General features: G+C 51.5%; 11 protein-coding genes across 11 annotated transcripts; 5 read left to right on the forward strand and 6 right to left on the reverse strand.

Annotated features, from left to right (window-relative positions):
* Window positions 1-2,577: 2,577 nt before the first annotated feature.
* MIND_01184600 (putative exopolyphosphatase) lies at window positions 2,578-3,885 on the forward strand (the record flags this gene model as incomplete). Its single annotated transcript, XM_037368358.1, has 1 exon — window positions 2,578-3,885. One exon carries the CDS (start codon window positions 2,578-2,580, stop codon window positions 3,883-3,885), a length of 1,308 nt encoding a protein of 435 aa, XP_037215284.1.
* A 41-nt stretch (window positions 3,886-3,926) lies between these two features.
* On the reverse strand, window positions 3,927-4,541 carry MIND_01184700 (uncharacterized protein; the record flags this gene model as incomplete). The annotated part of the gene is made up of 2 exons (XM_037368359.1): window positions 3,927-4,252; window positions 4,307-4,541. 2 exons carry the CDS (start codon window positions 4,539-4,541, stop codon window positions 3,927-3,929), a joined length of 561 nt encoding a protein of 186 aa, XP_037215285.1.
* A 1,356-nt stretch (window positions 4,542-5,897) lies between these two features.
* MIND_01184800 (G-protein alpha subunit) lies at window positions 5,898-7,720 on the reverse strand (the record flags this gene model as incomplete). Its single annotated transcript, XM_037368360.1, has 9 exons — window positions 5,898-5,947; window positions 5,996-6,029; window positions 6,083-6,165; window positions 6,220-6,325; window positions 6,376-6,558; window positions 6,605-6,660; window positions 6,708-7,400; window positions 7,451-7,471; window positions 7,522-7,720. The coding sequence occupies 9 exons, from the start codon at window positions 7,718-7,720 to the stop codon at window positions 5,898-5,900; spliced, it is 1,425 nt and encodes a 474-aa protein (XP_037215286.1).
* A 1,261-nt stretch (window positions 7,721-8,981) lies between these two features.
* Window positions 8,982-13,139, forward strand: MIND_01184900 (uncharacterized protein; the record flags this gene model as incomplete). The annotated part of the gene is made up of 8 exons (XM_037368361.1): window positions 8,982-9,046; window positions 9,104-9,568; window positions 9,622-10,150; window positions 10,206-10,339; window positions 10,408-10,530; window positions 10,583-12,807; window positions 12,855-13,055; window positions 13,108-13,139. The coding sequence occupies 8 exons, from the start codon at window positions 8,982-8,984 to the stop codon at window positions 13,137-13,139; spliced, it is 3,774 nt and encodes a 1,257-aa protein (XP_037215287.1).
* A 176-nt stretch (window positions 13,140-13,315) lies between these two features.
* MIND_01185000 (putative aquaporin 4) lies at window positions 13,316-14,795 on the reverse strand (the record flags this gene model as incomplete). The annotated part of the gene is made up of 11 exons (XM_037368362.1): window positions 13,316-13,367; window positions 13,420-13,530; window positions 13,579-13,636; window positions 13,682-13,834; window positions 13,880-13,934; window positions 13,981-14,120; window positions 14,168-14,210; window positions 14,259-14,326; window positions 14,376-14,409; window positions 14,458-14,581; window positions 14,629-14,795. The coding sequence occupies 11 exons, from the start codon at window positions 14,793-14,795 to the stop codon at window positions 13,316-13,318; spliced, it is 1,005 nt and encodes a 334-aa protein (XP_037215288.1).
* A 1,328-nt stretch (window positions 14,796-16,123) lies between these two features.
* Window positions 16,124-17,477, reverse strand: MIND_01185100 (uncharacterized protein; the record flags this gene model as incomplete). Its single annotated transcript, XM_037368363.1, has 7 exons — window positions 16,124-16,456; window positions 16,507-16,647; window positions 16,692-16,721; window positions 16,770-16,824; window positions 16,879-17,048; window positions 17,101-17,207; window positions 17,264-17,477. 7 exons carry the CDS (start codon window positions 17,475-17,477, stop codon window positions 16,124-16,126), a joined length of 1,050 nt encoding a protein of 349 aa, XP_037215289.1.
* A 427-nt stretch (window positions 17,478-17,904) lies between these two features.
* Window positions 17,905-18,628, forward strand: MIND_01185200 (uncharacterized protein; the record flags this gene model as incomplete). Its single annotated transcript, XM_037368364.1, has 2 exons — window positions 17,905-18,093; window positions 18,143-18,628. 2 exons carry the CDS (start codon window positions 17,905-17,907, stop codon window positions 18,626-18,628), a joined length of 675 nt encoding a protein of 224 aa, XP_037215290.1.
* MIND_01185300 (Folic acid synthesis protein) lies at window positions 18,629-21,239 on the reverse strand (the record flags this gene model as incomplete). Its single annotated transcript, XM_037368365.1, has 6 exons — window positions 18,629-18,876; window positions 18,929-19,815; window positions 19,864-20,108; window positions 20,160-20,363; window positions 20,411-20,623; window positions 20,667-21,239. The coding sequence occupies 6 exons, from the start codon at window positions 21,237-21,239 to the stop codon at window positions 18,629-18,631; spliced, it is 2,370 nt and encodes a 789-aa protein (XP_037215291.1).
* Window positions 21,240-21,361: 122 nt separating this feature from the next.
* MIND_01185400 (uncharacterized protein) lies at window positions 21,362-23,366 on the forward strand (the record flags this gene model as incomplete). The annotated part of the gene is made up of 9 exons (XM_037368366.1): window positions 21,362-21,440; window positions 21,489-21,851; window positions 21,897-22,000; window positions 22,049-22,098; window positions 22,143-22,386; window positions 22,437-22,563; window positions 22,612-22,723; window positions 22,770-22,982; window positions 23,036-23,366. The coding sequence occupies 9 exons, from the start codon at window positions 21,362-21,364 to the stop codon at window positions 23,364-23,366; spliced, it is 1,623 nt and encodes a 540-aa protein (XP_037215292.1).
* A 1,193-nt stretch (window positions 23,367-24,559) lies between these two features.
* On the forward strand, window positions 24,560-25,507 carry MIND_01185500 (uncharacterized protein; the record flags this gene model as incomplete). Its single annotated transcript, XM_037368367.1, has 1 exon — window positions 24,560-25,507. One exon carries the CDS (start codon window positions 24,560-24,562, stop codon window positions 25,505-25,507), a length of 948 nt encoding a protein of 315 aa, XP_037215293.1.
* A 210-nt stretch (window positions 25,508-25,717) lies between these two features.
* On the reverse strand, window positions 25,718-27,382 carry MIND_01185600 (uncharacterized protein; the record flags this gene model as incomplete). Its single annotated transcript, XM_037368368.1, has 3 exons — window positions 25,718-26,790; window positions 26,837-27,333; window positions 27,378-27,382. 3 exons carry the CDS (start codon window positions 27,380-27,382, stop codon window positions 25,718-25,720), a joined length of 1,575 nt encoding a protein of 524 aa, XP_037215294.1.
* Between the last annotated feature and the right edge of the window lie 139 nt (window positions 27,383-27,521).

Raw genomic sequence — 27,521 nt, forward strand, 5'->3', positions numbered from 1 at the left:
TCCTCTGCTCGACGAGCTGCGTCTTCTGCGTGACGAGCTGCGTCTGCTGCTTGGCGAGCTGTGTCTTCAGCTTTACGAGCTGTGTCTTCAGCTTTACGAGCCGTGTCTTCAGCTTTACGAGCCACCTCCTGTGCATTTTCTACTTGCCGCTGGTACTCCAACTCCCAGGCCATCCGTTTGTCTGCCAAAGCCTTGATCTGCGCGGTTATCTCGGCTCGTTTGATGGCTCGCTCCTTGTAAAAGCTCTCGACGATGGACGGGATCGTACAGCCAGGCTTCATCAGCTTGTCGCTAGCCCACTGCTGGCGGTCGTTGGCGATGCTGTTCGAAACCTCGACCGGGGGCGTGACTGGCCTCTGAACCTCCGTCTGGCTCGGAGTCCGAGTCCCGGGCCGACTGAGAGTGCTGACACTGTCGGAGTCCGAATCCGTGACGGCGGAACGCCCGTCGTGATTCAGGAGGAGTGTTGCGAATGCGTGCCATAGATTGCCAGCGCTGGTAGCAGGAGTGGAATGGAAGATCTCCAAGTTTCCCGTCGCAAGGTCGACAACACGGATACCGGCGAAAGTGCCACCTCGGGTGAACTGCAACCCGTTCACGGAGGTGACTGGAGCATCGATTGCCTCGGAGACAATCTGCTTGGCCGCCAGGAAGAAGACGGTTGCATACCACATGCACATGTGCTCGTGGACGCTGTAGGGATTGGCAGCAGTGGTAATGACGTCGGCCAGGATGGCACAATCGAATGCCGTGAGACTCCCTGCAGGGGGGCGGAAAGACTGGACGCAGGGCAATTCACTCGGCGGGAATTCATCAAATGAGCGTAGTCGACATCGATGTGGATGGAGTCACAGGTGATCTGAGCGCGCTTCTTGCTGAACGAAATACGACGTTCCTCCCTGTATCGTCGAGTCAGTTGTGCAACAAAACAAGTTCAAAATAACCAACTTCTTTGCATCTCGTCGAGGAGTTCCCGGTGCTCGCTCGACACACACCGCGCGGTGGTTGTTGAGGATCGTTGTAGAGTCAGGTGTAGGGTTCGCCAGCCGCGTAGACTCGGAGTTGGCTGACGGTGGTCGAACCTCAAGGTGAAACTTGAATAAGGCCTGTTCATGAACCCCGGCTACTTTTCCACCTCGTCGAACATGGACAATTTCGTCGACCCAGCATCTATCCAGTCTGTTTAGATGCATCTCCACCCCACCCACATTACAGAGATGTTCAATCCAGCCCGCCGTCGACAGACTAAACAGTTTGGTCGTCAAAAGGCCATCGATGTGTTCAGACGGAGTCAGAGTTCGAACGTAAGGGGCCATCTTGCGCTGTTTGGAGTCCTGCTTGCGCAAGATGAAATCGCGTACACCGTTTAAGAGCGATTCGAACATGGTGGATTAGCGCTAGAGACTGGAATAACCAGAGGCATGGTGAGTCCACGAGTTCAACAGCACATGACATTACGTCAGCATGTCCGCTCTGTCACCGCCTTATGGATATCGAATATCCTACTTTGCAAGCGATATCAGCATTAGATAGCAGTAAATTTGATATGAATTCAGCGTGCAGGCCTATCTAGCAGGCCGCTTCCGTGGTTTTTGTTAATCAAATCCGTCGACAACCGTCCGGGTCCGTCCCAGACTCGACTGGAAAACCCTCCCGATACTCCTTCGATACAGTCAGTCCTGCCTTGAATCATGGGAGCCTTAGTATATGGCCCACTGCATCTCTAACTCTGCGTTGCTTTGGCTTAAAGACGTAGCACCAATGTTGATGGGCGGGGACTCTTCCTAAAGCCCAGCAATGGAGGTTATTTTTGGCAAACCTCGAGGTCAAAAAAGGTTCACAGAGCGAACGCTGTGGGAGAATGTCAGCGGGAGAAGTGCTTTAGTTTAAGGTGAGCTGCAGAATGCGTTGACAGACAGAATGTGATTGCCCAACGATTCCCATGATGGCCTACAATTTCGAGTCAAGGTCCAGGTTAATCGATACAATGTTCAAGGACGGATGAAAGCGGTGGTAGTCAAGATTAGACCAGCGCAAGTCGGGTCGTCTGCGTTCCATTCCAGAGCCGCAATGAACAGGCTGTGGTACTGACGCACAACAAGTTGTTGTGAACGCAAGCTGCTACTTTGCCTCCTATGGTTTCCTTGTTCTGAAGCCTAACGGCACTTGAAGCTGACTTATTTTTGGTGCAGCACAGGCACTACTAGGATGAAATTGCCAAAAGGCTACAGCGCGTTCAAGTTATTGACAATCCGGCATAGTGAACACCCTTGAAGGCAACTTGAGGCACGGTATTTGGGAGGAGTGAGTCGCTTGCCAGGCGGGCAGTGAAAAGATTCCGAAAGACATCTATTCTGGGACAAGCGCGAGTCTGAGCGGCGCGATTGGATCACTAGCGTTGTCTTCTACAACAGGCTATCAAGATTCCTGGTGGAGACTTTGTATCAAGTTGAATGGTAGGCCACAGTACTTGTGCATGCTGGGGATGTATGGGTGCTAGCGCTTGCTATAATGCATGATGGTAAACGGAACGAGAAAGGGTAACGCACACGTGATGTGACTCCTTCCCTCTTCCTCATGTCCAAAGCCATGCTTCGCCGTCTCTCAGTTGCTCTCAAACCTGCTACCGCTAAAGCTGGTGTGGCTCCGCTAGAACCATCATCCCTCGCGGCGTTTCTTGTTCAAAGCAAGGAAAAATACCTGTCGGAAGCTGGCGGGGAATGGACCGTCGTTATGGGTAACGAGGCAGGCGGTACGCCCCTTATTCTATTCACCCCGAATATCTTGACGATTCATAGGTGTGTAGATCTCGACACGCTTGCTAGCTCCATTGCAGTGGCGTGGATCCGGTCGGAGGTCCACCAAAAACCGTCTATCCCGTTGATCCAAATTGCGCGCGACGACCTCCACCTTCGTGCCGAGAATTTGCATGCCCTACGTGTCGCTGGAATAGCTGACCCAGAAAAACAGCTGTTCAGTATATCGGATGCCCCTAAACCTATCGCATCGACTTCTTTTGCCCTGGTTGACCATAATCGGCTTGGTGCAGCGTTTGGCAGCGACAACGCGCATGTGGTGGCCGTTCTCGACCACCATGCGGACGAAGGACTATACCCTGATGCCGACCCGCGGAGAATTGAACCCGCCGGCAGTTGCGCCTCCCATGTCGCAACGGTGTTGGCCAAGGATGTCGAGCTTCCCAAAGAACTTGCCACTCTACTACTTTGCGCCATTCTCATTGACACCGACGGCCTGAAGCCAGGAGGAAAGGCCCTTCAGGTGGACCACGATGCCGCCGCATACTTAATCCCTCTTTCAAAACTATCTACAAGTACAACCACCACCACCGGCGTCCTTCCTGCACCAATCAAAGCTCTCTCGGACGAGCTCGCTGCGAAGAAGTTTGATGTCTCGCATCTCGGCGCGTGGGATCTACTGAGAAGGGACTATAAAGAGTATTCTTTGACCCTGAACTGGCACGAATCGAAACTGAATGTCAAAGCTGGTCTTGCAACTGTTCCAGTCAAGCTCAAAACTTGGGGTGCGGGAACAGGGTCTATGGAGCGGGAGGCGGTGAGGTGGATGGACGAACAGGGGCTTGCAATTCTGGGTGTGCTCACTTCTTTTCGTGACAAGAGCAAGTTTGGAAAGAGTGGTAAAGGAAAGCATAAACGAGAAATGGCGTGGTTTGTGAAGGACGATAAGATTGCGGATCGTCTGTGGAAAGGGCTCGAGGCGGACCCGGAAGTTCGCGTCAAGAGCCACAAGAAACTGAAACTGGTTGTGGACGGTGTCCACTCGCGGGTATATAAGCAAGGGAATGCCCATGCTACCCGCAAATCGACTGCGCCACTACTGAAAAAGATCGTAGAAAGCGAGTCGTAAAATTACAGGAAAATAATACATGCGACACAAGTGGTCGTTTATTATTGCGTCTGGTCACTTTTCTCGTCAGTCTCGTCAGTCTTCTTCTTCTCGCGTTCGACCCCGGCATTCCCAAGCTTGGGACCCGCTGCATCCGGCCAAAGCCAGTCCGGCCATGGGTAGGACAAGTCAACTAACGGCTTGCCTCCCGAAGACCGAATCCGTGGCTTTTCCCGCAGTTGCGGCCGGGATTGCTCAGTCGACGAGGTGGAGTGGGTATTGTGGCTGCTCGGTGTGGAACTTGTCCGTCTCCGTCTCCGCTTTCCGGTGAATTGCGGAAGATCATGCCAACTCCAAGGGTCTTTTTCGCCCGCAACAGATGCTTTCTCTATACGAAAAGCTCAGTACAGCTCTGACGATGGAGAACGAATGCTTGGCGCACCTCGACAGCGCGGCGTTTTGACCCCCGCATTGCTCTCATAGTACCGCCGATAACCACCGAACACGATTCGAGGGAAAGTGTCGAATAGATTGGTTTCATTGGGACTCAGAGGTGGGGGCTCCTCTGCAGACGCCCGATGAATACTGAGATCGAGCGAGTCCAACGAGCTCAATATATCGGCGCAGTCGTCATCCTTATGGCGATGCACCGGGAAGCGAAAGCAGAGAAGGGGCATTTTGAAAACCAAGTTCGCGAAGATAAGCCGGGGCTTGGGGGTTTATATACCGCGTCATGGGAACATAGCCGTGTGTAGTGCGAATCATGCGGGCGGTAGCGAGGGAAAGTCCGAACACAGATGAGCAGATCGAATTTCGCGGCCGACATCAAGCCGTCACGCGCGCCTTTGCTAAGTACGACGACCACCGCAACCTACCCCCGAGTTTTATTTCAGATAGCCTCTCATCTGGGTCGATCTTGGGCTTGTCATGGACATGTATCGTTCAGCGTCTGGTTACCGATATGTCCGATCAGAACAAGTTGAAATACTCACTTTCAGTTCCCGGTTGGGCTCACTCAAAACTCAAGAGTTGCCACAATCAGCGATCTCAGGAGCATTCGCCCAGTACCTCCCGCTCTCTGCCCTGGAAACCCGCCCTGGACCGCCATGAATGTTTCTTGGAATCCTGTGCGAGCTTGGAGTCGCGGACTGTGATTGAAAGCGGTAACTAGCTCCTTCTAAGCCACCTCAAACTCCCACCTGTACTCTATTGTGTCCTGGCACTGCTCCGAAGCCCAACTTCAGAGCGCCATTAAACGCCGACGGCAAGAATGCTGCGAATATGTAGAGGACTTCGTCAGACAACGATCTAAATTGTTTGACCTTGGATTATTTCGAAGCCATCGAATCATCGACACCCCAGCACTGCGTACGGTAGCTTAAAATATGAACTTCAGCTCCGATGTTGACTCCTGCTCAGGGCCCAAACGTGGACGACCGGTATGTGCCCCAGCATCAACATTCCCTTAGACTCTGTACCTGGTGCCTCCCTAGTTGTATGGGCTGGGCGATAGTAATCCCGCATTTAACGTCTACATCAACACGTACAGAACGCTGCACGAAATTTCGAACACTTGCCAGCACTTTAAATGGATGGGTTTCGTTTGATTTGTGAAAGTTGTCAAATTTGAAGGCAATTAAATTGTTGCTTATGTAGTACTAGGCTTTCTGCTAAAAAGTGGTACACGGTTTATTTATATATTGGCCAGTCGAGTAGCTTTACTACATATGCAATAAAAGCACATCTGGGGGGATATGCACCGAATTTGGTACAGATTGAGGCCCACCTTCAGTTAGTTTTATTTTTTAGTTATCATTTATAGTTATGAAATGCACCATATTTTCGTCACACTAGGAAAAAAAGCCTCCTTTGGATTGTTTTTGGTCCAAATACTAAATAATATGTTACAAGAACCCCCCTCCATCCAGCTCTATACCCAAAAATAAGATACTACAGATAATACATACAAGTTTGCAAAGAATAAAGATATTGCGTCCCGGAGTCGTTGAGTACAACATCAAATCGATGAAGGTTTATACAAGGTTGGATGTCACGAGATTCTCGCGCAGGACGCGATCCCGAACTAAGACTTGACTAAGCATTGGAACAGTGTGAACCAAGGTGAACTTACTGGAATGGAGCGTCTTTGCTGTCGCCGTCGTGTCCTGCCCACCAAGCTCAACACTACACAAGCAAGCTTTGAAACGAAACTACTCACCGTCACAGTGGTGGTATAGATGTACGACACCCGTGGCTCCGGCGAATGTTGCTTCTGGATCTCCTTATATTTCTCCCGGAGATCTAAGAAAAACGACGGTTAACAGAGACAGGTAGAGATCCGGCAGATAAGCTGACATTTGACGATTGGCATAACCTCGTTTGGCCGGTCACCGTAGCTCGGCAGGTATGTCTTTAGCTTGATTCCTCGTTTCAACTTGCGTTTCAGCAGGTCGCATTTGTTCTAACCGGAAAGTTGGCATGTCAGTCGTGGGTAGACAAAAGGAGCCGAACCAGGAAAAGGATAAGCTGCGTTCTGGTGAGCAGTTTGGAGGAGCATATCGAGCGCCATAATATCGTCGAGTCTTCTAGGCGGTTTACACGTTGATCTTCGTCCAGGCGTTCATCGAAGCAAGAGACAGGACAGAGAAATATTATGACATCAGTGTTTTCGAAAAAGGGCAACCATGCCGCCCTCTGAAGGAGATGTCAGTCGTGAAAAAAAAATTGAAGAGACACTAACCATAGTTCTGCAACCTCCAACATCGTAAAGTCTCCATATCCATGCGTTATCGCCACCTTTGGGCGTATTAGTAACCTTTTGGAAATAAAAAAACGCCACTAACGCAGAGAGAAGCCGTCATTAATTCGCAATAGGTATTCTTGGATGCCAACTGTGCGTAAACGAGCGCGGACAATATCGTCGTCAGTTGCCGTGTAAGACCGAGTCGCAATGCGGTCAAGGTCATTGAGAAAGAAGCCTGCGGTATCCGCAAGACGAAGTTTCCTTCGTTCGAGAGCACGCTGGACAGCAGGGTCGGTCCATAAAGCATGCATATCGTCTTTACACCTCATGAGTGTGATCGTTGATGAGTCTGCGTCAGCTTGAATTTCCGGGTCGTTATTGTGGCCGCCGTCAATTGCGTCGCTCCAACTCCGAACAAAAAACTCGGTTCGTTGTTTGGGGGATGGTAATGGCGCTGGGTCTTCGAATGGTGTAGCTGCCAGCGGAAGAGAGGGTCTATAAGGCTCTGCGCCTGCTCCGAGCCGCCGTTTGAGTGCAGCCTCCACCCCGCGGAGAGGAGCGAGTCGAATCATTAGCAGTCTATGCTTGTCGGTCAAAGCGTCAGGCGTGGTTGAAGAATCGGAGAACCGACGAGAGGAGTCGTCATCTTCGAGGGGTGGGCCAGTCCCACTCATTTCGGCTTCTATGACCTCTAGAATATGGATAACGGATCGTATCACGTTGAGCTGCACAACTGAGCGCCAGCCATTGCGCTCCTGCTCCCAAGTTTCCCGGGCATACTGCATGCGGAAGTCTATAACACTCGTGTTAGGCAGGCCGACATCACAGAGAAGGAATGTTTACTCTTCAGTGTTGTGGACTTCCCTATACCCCCGTTCAGGTACGAGACTTGAGAGAAGAAATGTATGACACACCACTCTCTCCCTGACCAAGGAGTAGTATTCGGAGTTCTTTACGCGCCTTGCGTTGTGCAGCACGGTCGCGTTTTATCTCCTCGTCAATGTTGTCGCTGATTCTCTGGGCATCGGCTTCTCGTTTCAGGCGAGCGGTGAGTTGTGAGGGAGTTTCGTCGGGCGGAGGACGAGTGAAGATGGCGAGGGGGTCCGAGTCCATTCGCAGGGCATCAAGAACGGATGAAGGGGCCGAAAGACGGTGCTTTTTATGCAGATCTCAGGCTCGACATCAACGACGAAAAAGACAAGGGTTATGGTCACACGCTGTCTGTCAATTTCTACCCTTGCCTTCCTCAACTGTACACAATGCGACACTGCATACCATTCAGCTACCGCCTCTGCGTCGTCATTCTGCTATCCGGTTATCGGGCATTGAGCGGCCCTCCATATCGCTGACAGAAAGACATATCACGACAGAACTTGATTGCATCTTACATCTCAACTACACTCTCATCAGCACCTGCTCCAAATAGCTGCCCAACGGTCCCTCTGTGATGTCTCGAATCCCTAACTCCTTGTGTCTGTCGTGCTACTGCAAGGGCTCGAACTTTCGGTCAACATTCATGGCTTTTGTCAAAGCTCAACTTCATGGACGACAGCATTGGGAAACACGAGGTGTCTCCGCGATGCGCGGGTGGTTTTGTCCTTGGGGTTACCAACTCTGAATCAATACAACTGACTCGACCACGAGATAGCAGATTTGCTATCGATGCGTGGCCTTCAAGTCCGGTTAGGGTAACATCGTAACTGCTGACTCTGACTGAGATAACAAACACCCTCCGGGAACTCTAGGCTCACAATTGTTGCGCACTTAGCCCAAGTAGCTGCCAAGTATTGCCAATATTCAGCCGACTTCACATGACTGCCGTTAGCTCAACTCGTCAAGGGGCGATCCAACGGACTCCAACTATGTAGCTTATTTACGGCGAACGTTCAACGACTCTGATGCGGTTCGAATCGGAACCTGGGCTTTAACGCAAGAAATTGATTTAACGCCTTCCCCTTCCAGAGCGCGACTGGAGCTTGTTCTCAAATATCTTCAATTAACGCTCAGGTTGAGGCCTCCACTTTGTAACGGCAAACATGCTCAGATAGAGTCGACTGGTCAGGTCAACGTTGGTGGTCCGAAATCTACCCAAACGGATAGCAAAGATACTTCATTAGAATCCGTTCTCTCAAATAACCGAATTTTTTATGGGTTTCATGAGTACTTATCATATGCACTTGTTATTGTTAACTTGTTAATCCACGAGCCATTCACTATTTCCCCTTCACAACTTTTCGTTGAGCTTGATCGGCTGATCGCACGGATCACGTCACAACCTCGACATGAGACAAGCGCCCACCTGCTGGGAGTCAGTGCTCCTTTTCCTAGACGTCCACCATCGATAGCAGCCGCTCTACCTTCCACCTACCTAGCTATGCCTATTGCAGGCGGCAGCGCAAACGCGAGCGGAACGAGAGGCAATGGCAAAAAGGTCAAAAGGTAGCGTTTTTTTCACTTCCTTTTCGTGATAGACGCTTTTGACGACTTGCTTGGCAGATCCAATCCCAGCACGATCCAGGACAAGTTCATGGTTGGATACCAAGGCTGGTTTACCTGTGGCGGCGATGGTCCGCCGATTGGAGATGGCCACCATGGCTGGCTGCATTGGGTTTCTGAGCCGATCAACCAACCTTTCAATGGCCGACCGAACACAGATTTGTGGCCTGATACGTCTGCGTACGACCCATCAGAGCTCTACCCCGTTGAGGGACTATTTCACAAAGAGCGGAAACCAGCAAAGGTCTTCAGCAGCCGGGACCCCAGAACAGTACGGCGACACTTTCGATGGATGGCAGAGTGTGGTGTTGACGGAGCGTTTCTCCAACGCTTTGTCGGGCAGGTCGACAGGGAGGACCCTGGGAATAAAGATGAAAAGTTTGGGGGCACATTGAGGCTGCGAGATGAGGTGGGCCAACGAGTCCGTGAGGCTGCTGAAGCTGAAGGCCGAGTCTGGGCCATAATGTATGTTCTTTTTCTCCTTTATTCTTGCTTTTTTTTATCAAAGAACTGGTTAGGTACGATGTGTCAGGAGTCCCAGCCGACAAAATACAGCGCATACTGATGCAAGACTTCACCCATCTTCTCCACGATCAACGAATTCTTGACTCTCCATCCTATCTCCATGAGCGGGGTAGACCGGTGCTCGCCATCTGGGGCTTTGGCCTGTCAGATTCATCGGTTCACCCACATCTCGTCCGCGAAATTTTTGCTTCTCTTCGGCTCGTTTACCGGTCTTTCACTTCTCCTGACAAAGACTTGTACATATTCGCTGGAGTTCCATCACATTGGCGTCAGCCAGGCCAGGGAGATGCGCATGCTGGCGATGGATGGTCAGATCTTTGGCTTGGGCCAACTGGCTGTGTCGACGCATTATCACCTTGGTCGGTTGGCCGATATGGAAACATTGAAGAGGTCGAGAGATGGGCAAACGATAGATGGGGTCCTGATGCCGAGCTTGTGGCGACACATAATGCTGGGATTATCGACATGGGTAACGCAGGAAGGAAAGTGGACTATATACCAGTCGTGCTGCCTGGCGGTTCAGTGCGTGGTTTCGTGTTTTCGTGGAGCAATCGGTCAGTTGACACAATATGACCAGGGATTCAACCTTTCAGAGGGTAAATGGGCGTTTAACGGAATCAAACGAGTCGGGGGAAAGTTTTTGTGGTCACAGGTATTCCATGTGAAGAGGTTAAAGGGCGTGCGGACGATGTATGGCGCCATGTGGGATGAGTAAGTGTTTTTCTTCTTGCAAACGAATTTCAATCCAATTTCTTTTCCATTACTCATTGTCAATCTAGATACGATGAGGGTACTGCCTTTCTTCCGGTAGTGCCAAAATCGAGTATGCTACCGGACAGCGAAGGTGAACGGTGGCCATTCCTCGCATTGGATGAAGATGGATTCGACTTGCCGTCTGATTGGTGCGTGTTTATTTCTAGCACCACACATAAGACTGCTTAAGCTTAACCACAGGTATATGCGAATTGCAGGTTTTGCGGCCGAGGGTCTCCGAAGTGAACGGCGCATTCATGACACATTTCCTAACAAAGAATTGCAGGACTTCTGGGGGACACGACCACAGTATGAGGAAGACGATATTCCGTCCTCTTCCGCTTCTTCTTCTTCGACATCGGCAGTGACATCCCTCCCGACTACTCAACCATTAGCATTCCCGTCTGCAGCTGAGCGTGCTCGGCAGCGGGAGGAGGCGAGGGAGAGAGAACGAGAGCAAGCGGAGAAAGAAGCGAAGAGGCAGTTCGAGGCGTGGGTGGAGGAGCAGGCAGAGAAGGAACGAGAGAAAGCAGAAATGCCTCCGCCGGCTTACTCGTTAGAAGACGATAACCCGCAGCCGGAACCAGCAGCGCAAGTTGCCTCTCCAGCACCACAACAGCAGCAACCGCTGGCGACACAAACAGCAGTATATGCTTCTCCGCAAAGCCAACAGGCTGCGCTACCACAACCCTCGGGACCGGTTCATCAACAAACATTGCCAGCACAGGCAGTGTATTCTCCTCCAAGTCAACAGACGACTTTTCCTCCTCAAACATCGATACCGGCGCATCAACAAACACTGCCGGTCCAAACAGCGGCGTATTCCTCTTCACAAAATCAAATCTCAAACCCAGTTCAGCAACAGACGCTACCCGCACAAACGTCGGTGTATTCTCCTTCGAGCCAACAAACAACTTTCCCTCCGCAAGCGGCATATTATGGATCGCCTCAAGGCCATCAAGCAAGTCTTCCTCCCCAAACAAATCCTGTTGATGGGCTTGCTGCGAGGCTCACGCAAACGACGCTTTCGTCTCCCCCTCAACAAACACCGCCGCCGCTTCCTGATCGACGCGAATCGAGTTCAGGATCTATAGAAAGACCGCCATTACACCCAAATCACCCACAAGCCTGGCGGACGAACAGCTCCGGCTCTTCAAACTCTGGTGGACCACCTCCGCAACATCCCAGTGCAGCCGGGAACCGCACAAATACGATGGGTGTTGGAACTGGGGTAGGATTCGCTGGTGTAGGCGCGGGAGTTGGTAGGGTTGCTAGCCCTGAAGTGGTTTCTCAAAGCCAATCTTCGTCTCCGTATTCGAGCCGCCCTTCTAGTCAAACTTTCGCCACCGGTGGGGCTACGATTGGAAATCCATTTGGACAGGGACAAGCAGGCTATGCTGGGCCTGCGTCGCCGACCGTTAATACCACGACGTATGGTCAACCTCAGAGGACCTCGGGGAGCTATCCAAGCCAATCGACTTCAAATTATCCAAATACTGGCCAATCCCATCAATATATGGGACCCTCTTCACCACCACCAAATGTAACGTCCTATCCAGCACAATATGGACAATCACAACGTCCTCCTTCGACCCATCCCGCGCACGAACAAGTACCGCCACAACATACGGGCTCATCAGGTGGAGGTTATTTCGACGCGGCAAATCCTACGAGCCCTTCGTCAACAAGTTTTTCAGGACCAACATACCAAGCGTCATACAGACCACCCTCTTCACATCCTGCGCCTCCTGCACAAACCCCGTATGGTGACCCAACTTATAACCCCGGGCCGGCTCGTCCTTCGACAACGGCGCCAATGGGTTCTGCTGGTGGACCAGCTGGTGGTGCATCATTAAGACCCAGCACCTCTCTATCCGCACGACCAAGCAACCCGCCAGCAAATGCAGCCCCATTACGCCCAGCCAGCGCATCACTTTCCGCTAACCGACCCAACTCTTCGTGGTCTTCATACCCAGGTCATGGGCGGCCCGTTACACCAACTGCGGGGTATACACCTCCTCAAGGGCCCCCACAACCACTGGGGCCCATTGCTGAATCGACACGACCAACATCATACCAGCCCCCATCACATGCTCCCCATTCCTATCAAGCCTCACCTCCCGCTCCGCATTTACCTTCGCCAGATCTGCCGAGTCCTTCGTTCCCTTCTGCAGGCGGTTATCCTCCCCAAAATCAAGGTCCATACCCACCCAACTCATCGTTCCCTTCGTATCCTCCATCAAACAACAGCCCCCCCATTGGCTTCCCCGGTTCTACGCCGTCGTTTCCCCAAGTCGGGGGGTATCCTTCGCCGCAGCCACAGTTCCCTCAAGCGGGCGGATACCCAGGAGAAGACTACGGGTACCCGCAACCACAGCAGCAACAGCAACAGCCTGGGTGGGGTCCACCACCGCCCATGCCACATCGTAAGTCGGGCCGGTATCAACTGATTGCATACTTATTTTTTACAAAGGGCCTGGCAGCCAGCCATATCCTGGCCAACAACAACCCTATGGCTACCCGGGCGGTCCGGCGGGCGGACCGAACTTTCCCAATCCGCAAGGCCAACAACAAAGTTCTGGCCCTTTTGGGTTTTCCATGAGCAGCATGGATAAAATCGTTGGTCGGAAGACGCGTGAGCAGCTGGAGGGGCATGTTGACCGGCTCGCGGATTGTGAGTGCCTTACTTTTCCTGTTGGATGTTTCAACTCAGTGCCGGTTGTTAGCGACGGGCAAGTTATTTGGAAAGTTTAAGTAAAGACGGTGCTAAATAATGCGCTCGCTTGAGCGCGCTACTTTTACATCTTTGTTGTGGTCATATTCCCCTGGGTTGGATTGGAAAGAAAGTCGAAATCTTATACTGGGGAGAAAGTGGCGAGCCATATCGTACATCTGAAAAGAAGGTACAAGCAGTTGGTCCCACATCGCTCAAATTTAAACGACTTGTTGTTGATTTGCAAGGATTCGGGTTTGCGCCGCCACATTGCTGCGAACAACTTGAGTAACTGAGAACGAAGAGGAAAGGGTGTTTGGCATACGGGGCATTAATTCTGCTTTCCGGGCCGTTGAATAAAAATATGTCATAGTACAAGGCGCCCGCTTGGGCGCCGAGGATCGTCGCAATAATTGGGCACCACAGCCAGTATTGGCTGAAAGAGGATAGTAAGATTATGAGAAAAGCAATAACAAGAACGCACTTTCTGAAGGAGTAGACGGCAGAGCCATAGCCGACCATGCTGGTAAGTAAACGCGGGCCTGCGCGTGTTCAGATCGCCTTCAGAGGTAAGAGAGAGCGAATACCAAAATCCCGCGCAGGGTTGATGGCGAAGCCAGTCTCCATTCCCAGGCTCGAGCCGATGCCGACCACGAGGATGAACAAGACGAGGGGAAGCAGCCCAGATGGCGGGGGTGCATTGTGCTTGTCGGTGGCGGCGAGGATCAGTATCATGAGTACTATTTGACATTAATTGGTGCAAGCAGATTGGGAGACAGACGTACTCGCGGTGGCCAGGAATTCCGAGAAAAAGCATGCGGCCTGTGTCATGTAATCGAGCTGTTTGCAATGAAACTTGGAACACGCGGAAAACAGATAAGCGCACGGCGTAGGTGGCGAATAAGCCAGCTGTTTTCAGTGTCCGAATGTTGCGGCCTCCTTCGAAGGTGTCGATTGCGTGGACATAATTGCCATATGTTAACGCGGCGCCGACTACGCCACCCAAAATTTGAGAGAAGATATAGACTGTGGCAAATAAGTGTCACAGAAGCGTGATAGACGGCCTTCTTTACCTGGAACTTTTCTCCAGGGAAATCCGCGCCACGTAGCCAAAGCCTAAGGGCATTGATAATGAAAAGGAGACGCAAATCGAATTAGAACTACCAAAGTGACTGCGGGATTTATGTGTCCGCCAGAAATTCCTGCCGAGATCCACACACCCATGGCTATTCCTGCAGAGGGGGGTAAGCCAACCAAGTGGTGAAGTAGCAAGGCATGAACCTATTCCCCATCCCAACGATATCGAAAGATAGTCCTGAGAACTCTAAGTATTGGGTTAGAACATAGAAACAAAAATACTAACTCCTCTTTGAGAAGACGCGACAGCAGGAAGCGTCGAAAGCACGACTTGACATGTCGCCCCCGTTCCAAAGATGACGAGGATCGCCACGCCAGTGAACTCTGCAGCAGCTTCGCGAATGATTTGTCTGACACAAGTTGAGAAGACACAACATCCAGACAAACAATCAGATACCGGTATTTCCACCACCAGTTGGGCGGCACAAAGATCTCAACAACAGCAGGGGGCGTATAGTGCTCCTCATGGGAGATTTGAAAGCCTTTGTCTGTGGGAGAGCCCAACGACATCTGCTGTGTTGTGGAGGACGTCCCAGACTCCGAGTGCCTTCTTAGCTCGGACATTGGGTGATGAAAAGCCCGTTAGGGCACGTAAATGGGTTATAAATGGAGCGATTTGTATGAGGTGCATCGTAGACCGCGGAAGGCTCAGCGGGTTTCGAAATGGACTTTGCTGGCGTTGGAATGACGCCCATGACGGAGAATTGTAGTGTTCAATTGCAAGTTTCTTGAGACAGACCAAAGTAGGGGGGGTGAATTGGTTAGAATTCTTGGAATGCAAATGGAAAAGGAGCCAAAGGGTCGTCACGGCACGTGCTCTTGAGTCACAGTCGTCTGTCCACTCAACTTTCTCAGTTTCTGAGGAATTTCTGAAACGCGCGACTCTGGCGAAATGAGAATGCATTAGCCACACCCAGCAGTTTCCGAGCACAACAATACCCGCCAAGCCGAGGTTTTATCTAATTTCTCCGCCGTAAAGTGTCAATGCTGGACTCGATTATACCCTGGCCCTAAACTTTCTCATGTCGCTTCAGTCGACATCCATTTCATCCCGCTCGACTCATCGACAGGGAAGACACATACAACACGCATTCAAAAAATGCACTTCCCGTCTGGTTTACATATTGTCACCATACATCTGTTAGTAAGGTGCAAATCGCCGGTACAATCATGAACCCAGGTAATCTTTCCGCTAGAACCGTATGTACCACAGTGACTGCCAGATAGGTCGTGTGATTCCTAGACAGGTCGATGTTCGGCCTCGACCACTTCATTTCCACGGTTCCATCCTGTAAACTGGCAACGGCGGCCTCGACGACCGTACTGAGCAAGTCCATGGCTTCGCGGGAACGGGAGCATCGATGCCGGCTTCTCTCACTTTTGTGACGTTCCCAGCGGTGGTGCAGATCACGCTCAATCTGGGAAGGGCCGGAAGGCACCTCCCTACCCTCCTGCGACATAAGAATTCTTGACAACGGTCAAACGTGTTTCTCAGCTCCCAGTGGCACATGGGGATGGGAGCAGAAGAGCTGACGGTGACGGGACCGAAATGAAAAGGAAAAGATATCGCAGAAAGGAGAATAAGATGCTGTCGCGTGCAGGCGGCTGAGCCAATCGACTCGCGAGTGCTTTTGGCAGGCGACAATTGGTTCTATTTTCTCATCTTTCCCGACACCGTGGCTGCAATACTTACAGAAGCGACCCCCCGGCTCGTGTGCTTCTCTGAATTCTTCAAGAGATCCACTGACACAGACCAGACCAACGAAGTTTCAGCAACAAATGACTGGCACAGGCACGTCTGGCGTTACTGGCTAGTCAACTAGGAAAACATATATTGAAACGCTAATTAGGCATAGTAGATTTTACGGGATTACTCATATCTAATCGAGCGATTAGTAAATCTTGAAAGTGCCCTCTAAGAAGCGATGCAGCAGGCTGTCGGCGACCAGTCCGCCAAGTACCCACTGTCCGATACGCGGTGTAGCGAGGAAGAACTTTTTGCATTCGGCTGGATTGTCGACATTGGTTCCCAGCAGGCCCGAAAAAAGATCCACGGCGGCAACTACCACGCTTGCAAGGAAGGTAATCCCGTGTCCGTTCATGACGCCTCCGTAAGCGAGCAGAAGGAAAAACCCGACTGCCGTGGCGGCGCATACTGGCACAGTCCGCTGCAGAAGAAAGAGAGCTGCAGAGTAAATCCCAAGGTTGATGTCGTCCATTTTGTCCTATCAACAAAGTATCAACAATTATCCTTATCATTTGACGGGGGACTAACCTGGTGTTGGTAGACGGTTTCGTAAGTAAAGGTCCACAAGATCGTGCTGAAGTAGATTGGGACCAAAATATGCCAAGGGATGGTCCCGTCGAGGCTGACGTCGCTCCAGCCCATGAAGACACCAACCGTGAACATGAATCCCTAATCATATCAAACAACCAGCAACTAGAGGGAAATATATTCACTAGTGGAATAGGCGCGAAGTACGTCCAGCGCTGCAGCGAAACGTCAGAAATGTTATGGGTACAAGGAGGGCGACCAACTTTGCAAGTCGGATAGATGATGTAGAGTGGCCAGACCGCCATGGAGATGAGCAGACTGTCGTTGCACGTGTCAGCGAGAAAAATATTTGCAAAACATGCGCCTACGCACGCGGTACGGCTGAGGGTCAATAGAGCGAGAGGGATACCGATGATGACTTGGATTACGAAGAAGGTCCAGGCGCGCGGAAGAGAAATGGCGCCGCGCGGGAGGGCCCGCCCTTTCGTCCTTTCGACAAGGCCGTCGATGTCGTAGTCAAGAAGGTCATCAATAGTCATGATCTGCGAACACTTAATTGTGGACCCGAATGACAGAGGGAAAAACTTGAATTACCAGAGACTTGACGCCGAAGCAAAGGGGAACATAGGTCATTGCGCATACAACGGCCTCTGCGAGCGTCAGATCTGGCTGGGCGCGAAAGGCCATTGTTATCGACCATGCTAAGTACATAGGAAGTTGTAAGCGTGACAATAAAAATCGAGTTGGAAAAACAAACCTGTTGGCAACCACACGACCCAGAACCCGATGTTGCTGTGCAGTCGGCAAAGTTCCCAGCAAGCTTGGATTTCTGTGGGCGTCGGCAGAGCCAACAGGGACACACAAGTCGATAGAAGACTGATGAAGCGAGTCGAAGCCTTCTGCATCGTTGAAGGGTGTGGGGGCGTTGAGGTGAAGCGACACAAGATAAAGGGCCAGTCAAATAAATGCATTTCATGTTTTTCTTTCTATCTGAGATTGAACCACCTGTCGGGGTTAGTAGCGTCATCCGTGCTTTAAAAAGCACACACCAAATGAAATCAGGGAGAGGCAAGAGAATCTCAAAGAAGCTGCTGTCCTGGCTTCCTGTGAGAGATTCCTGTGCCATATCGATCGTGCACGGCGTGCCTTGGTTGTTGTGGGGGAAAACCTCGTCAGTTTAGTGCTCTGTCAGCCAAACAACCTTCGCGCCACAAAACAAGTGGGTGTCGATGTTGCTCGAACGCTGTTCTTGCTTTGTTCTGCATGACACGCAGCATGTTATCAACATAGACTCCGCTAATCTTGGCACTTGTCGCCCGCGCAAAGTCCTCGCGGTCTTCTCCCGTGAACCTGGCCGCACTGGCAGGCAAACATATTTAGAGCAAGTTGAGGTGATGCATGTCCTCGTGTCAGAGTATCCAAATGTCCCTCGTCAACCTCAGACTCCTTTGCGTAGCCGCGAGCAGCATTAGCTTGCATCTGGCTTCGACGGCCCCTAATCCACCATTGCGCTCAGAAGAGCGCATCACCAAGCCGACGCATGTGGAGAAAATCCTCGGGTCCTGGTTTCTGAGGACGGCACAAACTGTAAGCGCCGATGGATTTCTGAACGACATTATTTAATTTCCCTTTGCAGACGTTATTCTGGGTCTTGATGGTGGCAGAAGGCGTTGCGACAACAAACCACCTCGCCCGTCCCGAGTCCGGGCTGCTCAATATGGCACTGGGTGTGGTGTTCATGGTTGGTGGGGCGTCGCTGCGCCGCTGGTGCTACCACGAGCTTGGCCAGCAATTCACCTTTGAACTGGGGCTCCTCAAAGACCACCAACTAATCACCACAGGCCCCTACCGATTTGTGCGACATCCCAGCTACGCTGCGGCGTTGTTGGTCTATTTCGGCCTCTTTGTGGCTAGCCCCGGCTCCTGGGTGATGGACGGATTCTTTCGCAGCAGCATCTCTGGCAGGCTGCTTGGGTCACTGTACATGTGCTTCGTGCTCTTTGTCATCACGGGTCTCGTCCTGCGAATCCCCAAGGAGGATGCCAGCTTGAAGGAGAAATTCGGGGAGGAGTGGGATCATTGGGCCGCAAAAACATATGCCTTAATTCCCGGAATGTTTTAGCTACAAAAACCTATGTATCGAATTCGCGACATGAACAACGTCAGTCAGGGCTTGAGTGTGGTGAACGCGGATAACGAGGGCAGATTGCTGGACAGCACACGCGACGGCTGACGCAGTGGCCCAGTCTCGCTCGTTCGGCTCGGTTTTCCTGCCGGATGCTTGCTCCAGAATAACACCGAGAAAAGATTTTCTCGAGGGGCCTATCAGCTGAGGGTATCCACTCAATGGATTGCGTTTTCGAAGAGAACCTAGGGTCAACAATGAAATGCATCCGCCATCTCGAAGAAGACGAGCACGTACCCGTGCCAATTTGGACATCGGCCGTGATAGAGGCAGCGCTCCGTAGGAGCTCCAAGTTTCCGTCTAGTGTCTTGCTAAACCCAATGCCCGGATCAACGATAACAAGCCATCGGCGGATACCCCCTTGCCCCTTGACAATCAAGTCAACTTTCGCCCCGAGTTCGACGCGCACGCCTTCAACAACGGCGCTTCTAGCGCCAGCGTAGTTATATGCACCGTAGTCCTTGTTCACACCTGCGTCGCCGCGGGAGTGCATTAAGATAACAGGCACGGCAAATTCCCTTGCCAAGGATTTCATTTCCGCCATCGACTTGTGCGACGTTGAGACAGCCTTGTCCGAGAACGGATAAGAGTCTGGTCCCGTGAAGGCATGAACATCATTGATGCAGTTTGCGCCAGCAAATATCGCAGCACGCGCAACAGCTGGTCTGAACGTATCGATGCTCATCGGGAGTTCGGTATGGGCCTTTCTGATTCCTGATATGCAAGGGGAAATACGAGCGACTTCTTCCTCAGGGGTAACAAACGCTGCTCCTGGCCGTGTAGAGTAGCCACCCACATCCAGAATGCTGGCACCTGCGGCAACAGACTCCTGCGCATATTGCATTGCTGTCGCCAACGTGTTGTGGGTTGAGCCATCGGAAAAAGAGTCGGGGGTGGTGTTGAGCGTGGCCATGACCCGAGTTTTCGATGACTCCGCATGTGTCCAAGATGTCAACGTCGAGGGTACTGGGTCAATGAAGGCATGGGGGTTTGTATCGTCTGCGGGAAATGGACACCGCGGGAAAGGAATGACCTTTTGCATAGGAGGCACAGATATGTTGAGAGCAGTCAATAATGCAGCCATCTTTCGATGGAAGATGGGATGTACGAAGTCAGGCACCATGCTATGGAGGCTTCAGGTCAGTGTGGCATAATTGAAACTAACAACGCACTCGTTCAACGGACGCAACACAAACTCTCGCTCTGATAATCGAGGATGGGGGATGACCAGTTCGCCATTGAGATCGTCTAGTTCCTTCCTGGGGTTGCGTCTGGTATCGACCACTCGATTGCCATAGAACACAATATCTAAATCGATCGCCCGAGGCCCATTCCGAATTGAAGGTACTCTGCCCACGAGTTCTTCGATTAGCTTGAGAAACTTGAGGAGGTCCAGAGGTTCCAGATTGGTGTGGATCTAAACTATATTTGAGATGAATGCGACCATATTCAGTAGAAACCGCCGCACTAGACATGCACAATTGAGAAATGAGGGCTGTTCAGTGACATACATGGGAGCAGTTTCGTACAGGAAGCTCGTGTCGACGACGGTTGCGAAGGAAGAATCAAACCCAAGGTGCTGCGGAGCTTCGAGCAGACGGAGCGCAAGTTCGACATTATAGAAACGGTCCCCAAGGTTGGAACCAATTGCCAATGCGACCAGTTCAGGTTCCTGCTTGACCATGAGTCAAAAAAACGCATGTGCCGCCATGGACAGACCTCATGCGAGGGTGCGTTGAAGATTGCGGGAAAGTCGGAGAATGTTCTGGAAATCTCGATTTCGGAGGATGCAGCGAAGACTATTGCAGAAGGCTTGGCGGCTCTAACGGTAACCAGTGGGACTTGAGAAGTTGGATTCAGGTAGCGTAGTGTTTCTTCCGCTATATACGAGGCCAAAGCTTCAAGCATTTTGAACGAGGACTGGCTGACTTTCTGGACGAATTAGAGGGAAAACGGTAATCGGGCACGCCGATACCTCATATAGCCGCCTCGTCAATGCCCGAAAGTCCAGCTTTTGAACGCCACAGTCCTTCCATTCAACGTCGACGTTGAAGCGCACAATTTGCCGCTCTTCGCGTTCACAGTCATTCACTCCAATGATGGCAGAGCATTCCATGTCTTGACAAGAGTGTGCTGTCCAGTTGGCAACCCACGATGCTCCAGAGGATCGTTTTGCGGTGACTTCTATCCGGGCCGACTTGCAGTTTAGTGGCGCTCTTGTTTGAACCAGTGTTAGGTTCACTTCATCGAGGGCAATATCGTGCCGACTGAAAAGGACATCGAATATCATGGAGGATAGCGTTTCGAGATCTTCTATTGGGAGACTTTTGTCGTTGAAGGAATCTCGAAGCGTGGAGCAGAGAAGGGAGTAGTTGATCGTGTATGTGAGGTCGTCTGTGGCCGCTGAGGCTGATATGTCGAATGGGACGACGAGGGATACCAAAATGGGTTGCAGAGCCGGTTGCCCGGGAGGTTTTGGCCAAACGGCACCGGTGAGAAGAGGAACGGTAAGAAGAAGGTCATTAATGCGGATTTTGTCGCGCCCCATCGCCGCAAAGAGCAACCACGAAAAATGGGTGCAGATCATTATGATGGCCGAATCGGCATTGTACCGTCACAGCGCTTGTCTGGAGCTCCCACTATCTCGCCGCCGTGCTACTCAAATAGCGAATGGCGGACTCAGAACCCCTCATAAGGCTCACGGCAGACGAGATTAATTGTCTGGTTTACTCGTTCCTGATCGACTCCGGTGTGAAACTTACTACCTTGCCGTGTCTCGTTTTGACGTATCTCCCAGGTTTCAAACATTCCGCGTTTACTCTATGCATGGAAGCAAAGCTGGATGAATCTCCAAATTTCTCAAAACACATCCCACGTGGAGAGCTCATCGACTTGCTCAGCAAATCACTACTCTATCGCGAGGTTGAATCGCATTGGAAGGCAGACAACTTGGCACTCAACTGCAAAGTAGGGTTCACTCTGCTAGACCCACACGTCTGCTCTCTAGAGCCACCTAAGAAGAGCCAGTATCCCCCGGCACTCTACACACAACGTCCCCCCACGCAGTCTTCGCGTACAAACGGTGTCGATGGCAAGCGCAAGGCAAGTCCACTTGGGAGTGGTCCTGCAGAAAAGCGTCCGAGACTCGACGAAAATGGGGGTAAGTACCATAACTTACACAAATGAAGCTTCTCATCTCGCTCAGACTCCTCCCGACGCCAAATTAAACCCAAGATTCGAGAACCGGGACCAGGCGACAATGAGACCGACCCACGGGCCATACTTTTGCTCACGGACCACGAAACAGAAGTAATTGCCTTCCAATATAAATATAGTTATTGGCTGACAATCCCATAGGTTTTCGTTTGTGCGTTTAATCCCACCAAACCATCGCTCCTGGTCACAGGGTCTGTTGAATTACTACTTCACAACGTTTCTTACGGTCTTATAGATCGAAAGATGCCGTTTTACACCTGTGGGATCTTCCCCAACCACCGCCAACAACCTCCCCAGAGTTCGCCCAGGCTCCGCTAAGCCCACGTAGACTGGAATACGTGAGTGACGCAGACCCCCGCGACATAACCTCTCTTCACTGGAATCCGGACGGTACTCTCATTGCCATGGGCTCCTATGATACTGTTTTGCGAATATGCACTGTGAATGGCGACCTGTATTTCTCCAGCAATCAACACACTGTAACTTGAGTTCTTCTTTGCCGCTCATTCACTCACACACACACATCCAGGCCGGGCTTTTTGCTGCTCGGTTTTCGAAAAGCGGCAAATGGTTACTTTCTGCGAGTTTAGATGGCACCACATGCTTATGGGATGTCGCCAAACGCGAACTGCATACCCAATATCGAATTGCCAATGGTCAGTATCTAAAGTACCTCAGCATAACCTGCTCAACACTTGATTTAGAATGTTGTTTGGACGTAGACTGGCTATCCGAAACCATGTTCGCTTGTTGCACTGCAGACGGCAAAATTCAAATCCTGGAGGTCGGGAAACTCGAGCCAATCCGGACACTGACGTATGTCACTCCGTGTTTCTTCCTTGGACTGAACTTTTTTTTGCAGAGGTCATTCAGGTGAAATCAATCAGATCAAGTTCAATGCAACTGGCACCAGACTGGCCTCCGGGTCCGATGACCAGACTGCGCGGATATGGAAACTTGACGACCTGGATAAGCCCACGTCGACTCCTCTGGTTCTTTCTGGTCATACTCATTCGGTCAACACTGTCCACTGGTGTCCTCAGGTGCACGCGGAAGATAATCCTATACTTGCGACGTAGGCTGATTCTTATGTAAACATCTGCCGCTTTTGATTCACACTATTTTTAGTTCCTCCTTCGACGGCACTGCCCGTCTTTGGGATTCCGTCACGGGTGCCTGTATTCACGCCTTCGCTGACCACAAGCGCTCGATCTACACGTTCAAGTTCAGCCCAAATGGGCGCTGGATCGCGACTGGGAGCGGCGACGGCTGGCTACACATTTATGACTACAAAACTCGCGAAATGCGTTGGTCTTGGTTTGCCGGGTTCGACAAACCGGGCATATTTGAAATCGATTGGCAGATGGATGAGGGAGTGGACCGGATTGCTCTTGCGCTTGAGTGTCGAACGGTGGCTGTGATTGATGTCCAAAAAGTCCCAGCATTGCAGAGATCATAAATAACCTTTTGTCTACACTTGCGCAACTGCACTCACCCGCTATCCAGTTTTGATCATGTTTTCGACCTTTCGAAACTTGTTGTCACCGATCCTGCGATGTAGCAGCGAGTACTGGAATCCTGCGAGAAAGTTAGATCCCATGGGTAAACGGAATGTTCAATCGGAAGTATCGTCAAGCTGATCTTACAGTCTGACTTAGGAAATACTAGGACTTTCCCTCTGCTCTGTGTCCGAGTTTTGCTGCTTCTTTTTCGTGGGCAATATGCCTTCAGTTGTTTACGGTCACCGTCATCTTCTGCAAATGTGAACCACTCAAGGGTTGTTGCAGTCACATTCGGTAGAAGTCAAGTTTCTTTTGTTGCCTGTGCCAATTTTTTGAGATTCCCCAGCTCTCGAAAAGAGATTAATCTTAGTAAATAGGCAGTCGTTCTTTCCGAAGTCAAGACATAGAAAGGACAAAGCCCAACTTACGACAAACATATGGCACGCAGAGACGATATCGGCCTGAACTCGTGCCCTTCAAGTTCTGGATAAAATTGCGAAAAGTGGAATTGACTCAAGTTGACGCTTCACGCTCCATCTGGGTTAAGCTAGTGATATGAGAGGTCTCTTTCGTAGCTATGTTATTTAGGAGTATGCAAATGACTGGCGTTCGCCATCTTTCATAGTGGTAGTTCGAGAGAGCCTTGATCAGATGATGAGATCAGGCTAAATACTCAGCTTGGATTCTGCCAACACACTGCTTTCGACACCAGCCAAATTCGATCGTACATTGCTCGCTGCAGCCAAAAATGTCATGAGTACAAGCCGCAGCCGCCGAGGGTGCTGACTCAGTTAACCGAGGCCACCTACTTATACTTGTTTTTTGACGCCACCAGGGACAGTCAGTCTCCCCTCCAACAAACGCCGACGCTCGGAGCTATGCTGCATCCTGGCTGTTAAATACGCTGAATAATATCCAACACTGAATTCCACGATCCAGCACTCGAATACTTATGACATGCATGGCTGCTTTGAACGGGCTTTGACCGACTGTCATGACGCATTGCTCGTCCAGACTGTTCCTCGACTATAAAACTTGCCCTGACTCTCTGTCTCCCCCACATCCTTTGCCTTCGACAATTTTTCATTGCTCTTCGTGAACTCATCCGACCCTTCACCAAACACCCATTCCAACTTGCAGATTCATCTTCATGTCTTATTCACACCAACAACAACGCCTCGAGCCCCTCCGCCGTGCGGATGTGGACCCGACTTGCAGCCGCCAACGAGCACACTCGTCGTCTCGCTCCAAATCCCGTTCCCGAACGGAGTCGACCCACAGCTCGCGCCATGCTCCCCAGCCTATGCCACCTATGCCTGCTATGCCCACTATGCAACCCGCTTCTCACCACTCCTCTCACAGTCGCACTCACCTCCAGCCTCACTCCAACGACGACGAGTCATTGCGCTCCGCCTTTGACGACGATTCTGACGATGAAGTCGCCAGGGTCGAAAAGCCGAGATCCAAAAAAGGGTCCTTCTTCGGGATCTTCAAGTCGAAGAAGGACCACCCAAAGGCCCCATCACAGCAGTACCTCGCTGAGGCTCATGCTGCGGCTCAAGCCAAAGCCCAAAAAGGCCTGCGTCGCCGATCACGCTCTGTTGGCTCGTTCGATGTTCATCCCACTCTGTATTACTCGCGCTACGCCCCAGTCCCCATTGCCAATATCTACGGGAACGAGCAAGCCACTCGCTCGACAAATGCATTGTCTCCCCAAAGGGCCCAGCCCACGACTCCCCAAGGGCGTTCGCGTCTTCATTTGGCTGTCCCTTCCCCGCTTAGTCTTGGCCAGAGCAATGGCAGGACGGATACCAAGAACACCTTCAGCAAAAGCTGCACCCTCACCAAATCGCGTGACCCAAATGACCCAGATCTGCCCAACGACTACAACCACCCATGGTTCTATCGCAACATGCAGGAAGCCAGGGCGGCAGAGCAACGCCAGGCCCAAGATTTCGAGCAGCGTCGGGCTCGCGAGGCTGCCAGGCCCATTCCTAAGCGTGTCAATGCGCTTCCTCCCGACGATGTTGAGCCCCGGCGCAAGCGACCTGAGTATTTCGACCAAATGGCTGCTCCTGCTCAGTATCGGTCGCGTTGAATCATTATTCCCTGTCTCGACACTATTCTGTATCTGTAAAGTAAAGTCTACTCTAATGTACCGGTTATAGGGTAATAGGCTTGTTGAAGCTCGTTTGAGGTCAAATGAAGGTTATCATTGGGTCCTCACAGTCATGGCAAACCTTAGGCATTCATTGGCCCTAAGCATTGTTTTTTCATTCATGGAGCAAATAATACAAAGAGCTCATGATTAATACTTCGCCTTGCCTGCCCCCACCGCAAAACTCCAGCCCATCATGCCCAGAGCAACAAGCGCAACAAGTAAGATCCAATAACACAATGCCCTGCGACATCTCCCAATCCATGGGTCAATCATCATCCTCGGCGTCTCCTGTGCGACTTTTACGGCCTGCAGCTTAGACCGTGTTACGTCGTCGAAGTAACGGTGTAACAAGCCAAACGGCTTGGGTGTTGGCCCAGTGGAGACATACCCGGGTGGGCGGGAGACGAATGGGTAGTAATAAGCAATCCCATCCAGGGCTGCGAGTTGGGTTGGGTTGCGGACCCAACGAGGAAGAAGCAATGTCTTTGGTCTCGGCAACCGTTTCGCGGGTCGCAAGGCTGCAGCGTTCGCGACAGTATGATCTCGATCCCAAGGTGACACGCCGAGTCCACATGTTAATATCGCCCACCAGCGGGTGTTCCGCACGTAGTGCTCCCACAACGTCCGCGTCGCCGGGGTCTCAGCGAAGAAGGTAAAATACCACCCGCCGACCCACCAACACGGAGGGAAGAGGAAACCCAACCAGAACATGCAGAATGCTGGTGTCGCAAAATTGAATCGCTGGCGCTTTCGACGCAGACTGCTCCCAACGGTGGTGGAGGTGGCGGAGCCAAATGTCCCATGTCTATCGAGAGGTTGTGATTGTAGGGCCACAACCGACGCAGTGAGATGAGGTGAAAATGGAGTCTTGTTGGAGATGCTGGCCGGGCCGGCGGTTGCCGGACGAGCCTCAACATCGTCTGGGAGATCTTCGATCTCAGGGTAGTCTTCCTCGCCGTTTGGTTCAAAGCGAACTGATTTCGCAGTAACGAAGCTGTCTGCGTGCAGGGAGCCATTACTGCTTCCAGCCGCACTGTGTACTGAGTTCCGAGTCGGTGGAGTGTAAGCTTTGGGTGGTCGACGAGGAGGTCCAACAATATCCTGACTGGGATGGGGTCCAGGGAAGTATGGTGCAAAGTTGAGCGGCGGTATAATGGGCGGCTCTGTTGCTAGTGGAGTTGGTATACGTTGCGATTTCGTTGGCGACTTCACAACAGGACCTGCATTCGTCAATATGTAACGATTAGAACAATGCAGTATCCCTACCAGCTAGATCCAGTGTGGATATTTCACTGTCTGCAAAAGCACTAACCGGAGAGACATAGCTTTGCTCTTGGATTGGGGACAGAGGCCGTCGAACGTCAATATGGAGTGGTGAATGGGAGTTGGCTCGGGCAGCCGGTGGTGGAAGAGCTATGTCGGATTCGTCTGACACAGGAGAAGGAGACGGTGTTGGAAGGGAATAAGACCGAATCAATGGGTAGGGCGAATCCTTGTCTCGAATCGGCAGACATGGACGGATCGTGCCACGACTGGAGTTTGTGCCCAAGCTGCCCGACCTGTTGATAGCAGGAGTCATTGTGTTGTCGCCCGCGTAGATTTCGAATCGCCGCGGCAGCGAAAGCAAGACTGGGGCACCAATGTTAGCCTTGTTTACTTTCCGACCTTGCTCTCGATTGGTGATTGGGAGAGTCGAGCCGGAATGGGAGTCGGCGCGGTGCCATAGAGAGAAGTGAATGGGCATGGAGAGAGCTGGGGTTGGGCTGGATGAGCCTTCAGGTGTGGCTTAAATAGAGCCGCAACATACTTCATGAGTGCGCAAGACGCCTGGCGTTCCAGCGACATCATTTTAAAGATCTGGTTCAGCCAGTCATGAAGGCGCAGTAAACGAGCCGGTAGCTGAGTGAGCCTGACAAAATGTGTTCAAAACGTCAAGACTCACTGAACACGA

This window comes from Mycena indigotica (assembly GCF_014461135.1).
Source record: "Mycena indigotica strain 171206Taipei chromosome Unknown Mind.scaff0011, whole genome shotgun sequence".
Taxonomy (NCBI): domain Eukaryota; kingdom Fungi; phylum Basidiomycota; class Agaricomycetes; order Agaricales; family Mycenaceae; genus Mycena; species Mycena indigotica.